General features: G+C 41.3%; 1 protein-coding gene across 1 annotated transcript; it reads left to right on the forward strand.

The window, feature by feature from the left end:
- The first annotated feature begins 3,371 nt into the window (after window positions 1–3,371).
- LOC145408454 (2-aminoethanethiol dioxygenase) lies at window positions 3,372–5,663 on the forward strand. Its single transcript, XM_080279183.1, has 3 exons — window positions 3,372–3,551; window positions 3,973–4,107; window positions 5,151–5,663. The coding sequence occupies exons 1-3, from the start codon at window positions 3,372–3,374 to the stop codon at window positions 5,607–5,609; spliced, it is 774 nt and encodes a 257-aa protein (XP_080135309.1). The 3' UTR covers window positions 5,610–5,663.
- Window positions 5,664–7,742: the final 2,079 nt, after the last annotated feature.

Genomic DNA, 7,742 nt, shown 5'->3' on the forward strand with positions numbered 1-7,742 from the left:
TTGTGGAGAGATAAGGTGAGATCAGGTACATTCCGGATTCACACACACACACGCAGGTGCACGCGTACTCTTGCAAGTGCACATACTGTACATATCTGACCTACCAGTGACCCACCAAAACGTACACTTTTCTGTCTGAAAGTTATCCCCCCCCCCCGCCTCTCTCTCTCACACACACACTCACACACACACACAAATCGATTATCTCTCTCCTTTACCCAATACTCTGTCTTACGTAAATATTACATACAACTGATCTGATCAACTCTGAACCTGTTTTTACCACAATCTTTTTTCTCTATTGTGTAGTAAAATTGAAGGGTATAATTGACTAGTAACCAGGAGACTCATCCCTACCTCTTAACTATGGTTTATCGATTTTCATGCAATCACAAATTCAGTCAGATGAAAAACATGGATTCTTTTTATTCCATTTATTTTTCCTTCCTCTGTTCATCTTCTATTTAAGGGTTAAAAAAAAAGAAAAAAAAAAGGGTAATTTAAACGCAGTATCTCCAAGCGTCTAGAAATAGGTTTCAGCCATAGGTCCTTTCTTTTGCTTGAAAAAAAAATCATCCCCGCCCTAATCCCCACCTGGGTTAGATGAGGCAGAATACAGGAGAGAGAGAGAGAGAGAGAGAGAACTACCGCATATCAACGAGCATGTCCACGGAAACATACCACAACTACTACTACTGCTACAACTACTACTAATATCCTGCATCAGACACAAGCCTAAAAAATTGGGGGTTGCCTCTTATACAATGTTCAGACTTGAGTATAAGTACATAATAACACTGGAGTACTGTACTGTACAAATTCCTTTATCAGTGCGTCTGTGTGAGTTGGTGAGAGATTACATTGCTAGGTCTGCTGGTCATCGTTATTATCTACTGTATCTGCTTTGTATCCATCCGTCTGCTTTTTACTACGCCTGCTGGTCATCATTATCATTTACAGTATTTGCTTTGTATCCACCTGTCTGCTTTTTATTACGTCTGCTGGTCATCATTATTATCCACAGTATATATCTGCTTTGTATCCATCGTATTAAGACCTGTTTATTTACCAATGCTAAGAATATGCTTCATGTTTATCATCGAGGAATAAACAACTACATTAATATATTGGTCAGTTGGTTCAAAGGCTTGACCCAGGAAGAGAGAGAGAATATGTTTTCACACATGTTCTGACAATATGACTCCAAAGTTAACCTATCACAATACATTCTAAACTACCTAACTACAAATTCACTGTTTGTAGTCTAAGTTAGAGAAATAGTATCCATGCGTTTGTATCTTGGAAACTACGGTAATCATTTTCATCAGATCTCCAGCATAGTCAGCCACAAAGTTAACCTACTATTCCACTACGTCTACGTCACAGTTAAGGCATGTCCGTCCTGACGTATCCTATTAAAAAGAATCATTCATAGGCAGAGAAACATCCCAAGCTTCTCTTAACTTAGAAATATTAGCCAGCAGAGGAAAGCAAAGGGTAGGAGAGAGAGATATACCAAACCACTCTCAGCTCAGAAATATTAGCCAGCAGAGGAATGTAAAAAGCAAGAGAAAATATATCAAATCTCTCAGCTTAGGAATATACAGGTATTAGCCAGCAGACCAGCAGAAGTAAAAAACAGGAGAGAGAAACATACCAAGAAAAGGGGAGTGGTGACACATCAGAAGAGAAAAAACAGAGCTTCTCTTACATTAGGAGTATTACTCAGCAGAGGAAAGTAAATGTGAGGAAAGATAAACAGCCGACAGTCTCTCTCAGATCAGGAATATCGGTCGGAAGCGAAAATTAAAATGCAGAAGTGAAATTTTAGCAGACAAAAACATTCAGATCCTCTCTCACATTAACCTAGAAATATAGCCAGCACCTCTTCCTAAGCGATTTATTTTTGGATTTGGATGGTTAATATCCATTTGTACATTATTTATGCAAAGTATGGCGATAATAGAAAGATTTATGTAACATAAAAGGGCAGTAAGGTATAATAATAAAAAAATTCACTTAGGAAAAGGTATTAGGAAGCTTCCTTAACCGACGAGAATACGGGCCCAAGCCTCTCATTACGAATAACAGCCAGCAGCAGAAAGTAAAGGGTTTAGTGAAACGTTAAAAAGTATCATACCATGACCCTACGAGCGAGGGCGAAGCCCCCACCAGTCTCGCAAGTGGTGGCATTTTCTCATTATATGAGCGGCCCGATTATAACGCTTCTGAAATGCTAGCTTAGGCTATATCTCAGCAACCACAGGGCCGATCACTGTGTGATTTACACCATATGATAGCCCAGTTCTTTAAGATCTGTTTTTGACAGGTTTCATCACACCCAGGCGGTGCACGTGGCACGTGACACGCGCCAAGTGCATGTCGAAAATCTTCGGACGGTCACAGGCCCGTAAAGGCATGAAACTTGGTAGGCAGATGGCCATCACGTACTATACTCTAGGCATCCTCGGGGTGTAAGGTGACAATTCAGTGCTTTCGGATTTAAACTGCCTCGCTCGTACCTCGCCGACAAAGGCGTTTTACTGGTATTAGGGATATAGTTACAGAGTAGACGGAATAATGAAAATGTGAACTTTTTCCCCAACTGTAGATTGCACCACCGGAACTAACCTAACCTTTCCTGTTTGTATTCAAAACCCGGCTTAACCTCCATAACTGATTCGTTCTTCCAAATTTTCAACAGGGAGCAAATATTTGCGATGTTTATTCCCAAGTTGTCTTTGTGCCTGCACCTCTCTAGTGTGTATTCTTATCTCTGTGGTTGCATCTCGTCACGTAGGCTAAAGGTTAAAGGGTGTATTATTTTTTTTTTCAATGGCATGATCGTAAGCACTCAAACTGTAAGCAGGTTTAAATTATGTATTGTGCTGTATTCTTAAATAATCTACGCCATGTCATTTGTCATAACTACAAAACCAATAAACCAAGTAAACGCAAATTTCATTCTAGGAAATAATTGACAACAACTCAAACACTTACCTAAGCAATGTAGCTAGTCCCATTTTTATCAAGGCATCATCAGATAAGCGTGCATTGCGTTCTGACAGCCTGAAAATAAGTAATAAATAGTATGTTATTACCAGAACGTGAGTACCTGGCATCATCAACAGCTGTTTGTAACATTCACAACCACACCAATTCCTAATATTTCCTGTTTCTCGCTACTAGAGTGAAAAAGAACGTATATTTTCCTACAGTTTATTATATTTTACCCAAAATAGCAAAAATGGTTTGCCAAAATGAATTACCTAAGTATGATCAGGAAAATTTTCACCTGTGTGTTAATCATCATTGAAAGCCGTTTGTTATTCTCGAGGTCCAGCCCACTTTTGCTCTACAGCACCTCAGCAATGGCCACCCTAATTCAAAATCTAGCAAGACTGGCAGTGAATACATTCCGCAGAGACCCTAAGCTGACCACAGAGGTATTCAAGGGCCGATATGAACAACTGTGCGATCTCCTGAACACCCTAACACCACAGGACCTCAACCTCGACCCTCGCCTACTCCATGATCGTGGACACTATAATGTACGTTTTATCCAGTTGTAGTAAAATTTAAATAAGATTTTAGCCTGTTCGGTCAGTATTTGTGGGCTCCTATACTTTGGTGTTTCTTTTTAGCTTATTGTTCCGCGATACAGCACCATAACACACACACACACACACACACACACACACACACACGAAAAAGAAGGCTGTAAAGTAAATACTGACTGCCTGTGACAGTGATTAATAAACAAGTCACCACTGCAATGTCATGATGATAATGATGACAATGGTAGTGACAGAGATGATAACTAATTTGTTGTGACAATGGGTCATCAATAATGACATGCTGTAGGATTTTTTTTTGTCCCCTCAGTCATAGGCATGTTTTTTACATGTTTCTCATAAGGTCAATAACTGTATTAGAAATGCTACTATTATCAGTATCTGTTTCTGCCAAAAGCCAAACAGGGATGGTGCTCCAGTGACATACATGCAGATATATGAGGACCAAGACGTGACCATCTGTGTGTTTATACTGAAGCACGGGGTGCGGCTGCCACTACACGACCACCCAGACATGTATGGACTCCTTAAGGTAATCAAATATCATAAGTAATAATGGCTGATCTTGTTTCTCAAAAGTGTCAGTTTTCAGAAAAAAATCACTAGTACTCAAAACCTCGAATTGGCATGATTATGAAGTCATAAATAGTATTGCATTGAAAACAATGGCTGCTATTGCATTCTATAACCAGCATTGTGCATAATGTTTATAGTGAGCAATGGTGCAAGAGAGGGATGCCTGCATGTGGTGGCACTGATGTAACTGGGTGACAACTGCCTGGTTATTGGGGCTGGATATTGACATGGTGAGGCCCTAAGCTATGGGAAACTGTGGAGACCTTATCTGGAGACTAAGGCTGTGTAACAATTGAACTTGACAAAAATGCTGCAAAGATGCATCACAAGTCTGTGAAGAATAGGTTAATTTGGTTAAATCATTCCTCAAGTATAAATTATAATAAAACACTTAAAAAACAAAGATTTTTAGAGGTTCCCCTCAGACTGTGGGGCCCTAAGCTGTAGCTTGTTTAGCAGATGCTTAAATCTGGCTCTGATGGTTATACAAATTTTCTTAACTGCCTGGCTATACAAATGTCCCACAACTACTTCCATATCTTCTGAAAGGAGGATGGGGAAGTAGTCCACCGGGTTCATGTTTCAGAAAAGCCTGAGACCACAACAGAATCATCACCCCTTCCTTTTTCAGTACCAACACAAAATACAACTCATAAAAACAATCCATTATGATCACAGTATAATTCAGCCCCCCACACCATTACTCACCTCCTGCACCTCACTCATAACACAGACAGTCCTTCAGTGTACAGTAATTTCAGAATGATTTCTGGGAGCACATGGCAGAAGTTGGCTTAACAACAGAAAACATTGTTAAGAAAAAGTAACATAATGGAAGGATCTTCTGTACTAGCGTCTGACCACTGCTGTTTTCAGGTACTGCATGGGGTGGCGGTGGCGATGATGCATACAGTAATCGGTGATGATGGTTGTGATGATGATGATTCATGATAGGTGATGATGGTAATGATGATGCTAACTAACTGCAAATATTTCCAGGTGGTGCATGGTGTGGTGTCAGTACAGAGCTACAGCCTAGGTGGGGAGGTAGCAGGGGAGACCGGCACAGGTGGAGTGTTCCCTGCTACTAAGCACTCTAAGGTAGAGGTGCGGGCAGGAGATGAGGCATGCAGACTTTGCCCAGGCGACCACAACATCCACGAAATACACTCGGTGGATGGTCCTGCAGCATTCCTCGACATTCTTTCACCTCCGTATGGCGAGGACATCCGTACAGGATATGATCGCGACTGCCATTACTACCAGGAACTGTCTCCGAGTCTGGCCCAAAGCCTTGCCCCGCACCTCACCCCAGGTCTTCTCCCCAACTTGTCTGTCAATCCTGAGACACCTAATTCCACGTGGCTCCTCAGTATACCAACACCTTCTGATTTCTGGTGTGATCAGGCAGAGTACCAGGGCCCCAGCGTGGAAATAAACAACCACAATAATTCCTAGGCTCCTGTGGCCCACCCTGGCTCTGACTGGATCGAGCAACGCTGTGAGGTGATTTAGGACTGTACCCTTGTGAAACGTGGTGCTAGGCATTCATTAACCTTGATGGGCAAATGGACAAAACAGTACAGTCACTTATGTGGATGGGTGACTGAGAACAATATAGTACGGTTGTTAATGTGGATGGACAGTTTAAAACAGTACAGTTATGAATGTGGATGGGCAGTTAGCACAATACTGACCAGTAATTGATGTTGATGTGCAATTTATATTGCAGGGCAGTTCTGTAATAGCCTGTGAAGGTTGTTATTAATATCAGTGATGAGATAGTTTGGACATGTGGAGAGGATGGAGGATGGCAACTGGGTGCAGAGGGTGAGAGGTTTGAACAATGAGGGTAGGGTTGTGGAGGCAGACCAAAAGAGATGGGATGGCCATATAATGTGACCTCAGGGATAAGAGACTATTCAAAAAGGCTGGTAGAGACTAAGCGGCATGGAGAGCCACCAGTTGGTGACAAAGGCTGACACATGCAAGTATATTGGCACCTTTATAAATGAATGAAATAAAACAGGTTTACTGATAAATAAATGGATATATGGATGATACAGATAAGTGGCCAGCCAGTCAGAGCTACTTTCTGTGTTTACCTGTTACTTAGAAAACATGTGGCACTTCCGTTAACCTAGTGAGCTTAGTGATATCCTTTTTATTTTATTATTGAAATATTATTATTATTGAAGGGACTGGTGCTTTTGTGAAATGAAAAACCATATTATTACGGTATTAATTATTATTGTGGGGGGGGGGGCGCTTACCATCCACTCACTCGATGTTGCGCCGCTTTGGATGTCTGCCCTTTCCTCTCGTCCTTCCTTCCTCTTCTGTCTTTCCCTTATTCCTCTTCCTTCTGCTTACAGGTGACTTTACACTTCCTCTTTTGTCTTTGTTTCCTTCATTCTCTCCCCTTCCTTCTGCCTGTAGATGACTCTGCACTGAGTGACAAGCCAAATGGTTTCCTGTACACCAGGAAACCATTTACTACGCTTGGTGGTAACCACATAACCAAATTATGGCACCTGGTGGTTTAGTGGGTAATTAAGGCACTTCAATTGGATTGAGGTGGTGCAGGTTTATATCCAAGGGGTGGTTGGGGTTTATTGCTTACATAATGCCACTCAGGGATGAGAGAGGCAGGTCACTCTCACAAATGTCAGGACCAACTTACCTAGCCCTGGGCTCCTACACTCCTCATGGTGCAACATAGGATTGGATGATGCATGGATGGTGGGATTATTATTGAAAGGAACAGTGCTTCTGAGAAACAGAGGACCAGATTACTATCATTACTATCATCATTTTTTTTTTCATCATCATCATCTAATCCTGTGTTTCCCCATGAGGGGCGTATGAGCTTAGGGCTAGGCAAGTTGGTCCTGACATTTAAGATGAGAATGACCAGCCTCACTCATCCCTGAGTGGCATTATGTGAGCAATAAACCCCATCCACCCCTTGGATGTGGAAACCTGCACAGGCTCAATCTGATTGGAGTGCCTTAATTACCCACTAAACCACCATGTGCCATAACTTGGTTGTATGGTTACCACCCAGCATAGTAAATGGTTTCCTAGTGTACAGGAAATAATTTGGCTTGTCACTCAGTGTAGAGTCACCCATGGCCAATAGGAAGAGGAAAGAATGAAGGAGAAAAAGACAGAAGAGGAAGAATAGAGTCACCCGGAGGCATAAGGAAGAGGAAAGAATGAAGGAAAGAAAGACAGAAGAGGACGGAAGGAAGAGAGGAAAGGGCAGTCACCCGAGAGCAGCACTGCATGGAATGAGTGGATGATGAGTGACCCCATTATTTTTTATTATTATTACAGTATTATCTCATGATTTCATTCAGTGAAGGATAAGACTTCTTAAATGGACATAACCTAAAAACATTTTCAGTGCAAGAGGCCTTCCATAAGTTTAATAAAATAATCTACAAACAGTGTGAATAAACTAAAAAGGACATCACATGTATCAAGGAGTTAATTGTGCCCGTATAAGCAAGAATATTACAAAAAAATATATATATATAAATACAGTAATCCCTCAATTATCATACATAATAGAGCCAAAAGCATGTC

The sequence above is a fragment of the Coenobita brevimanus genome, chromosome 77 (assembly GCF_032717465.1).
Source record: "Coenobita brevimanus isolate Jiangsu-jjx chromosome 77, ASM3271746v2, whole genome shotgun sequence".
In the NCBI taxonomy this organism is placed as follows: Eukaryota; Metazoa; Arthropoda; class Malacostraca; order Decapoda; family Coenobitidae; genus Coenobita; species Coenobita brevimanus.

Excerpts from the sequence above, each read along its gene's own strand:
- LOC145408454 (XM_080279183.1), top strand. The coding sequence starts at position 3,372 with ATGGCCACCCTAATTCAAAATCTAGCAAGACTGGCAGTGAATACATTC. Across the intron at positions 3,552-3,972 it reads ATGATCGTGGACACTATAAT|CCAAACAGGGATGGTGCTCC; the intron begins GTACGTTTTATC and ends TTCTGCCAAAAG. Across the intron at positions 4,108-5,150 it reads ACATGTATGGACTCCTTAAG|GTGGTGCATGGTGTGGTGTC; the intron begins GTAATCAAATAT and ends AAATATTTCCAG.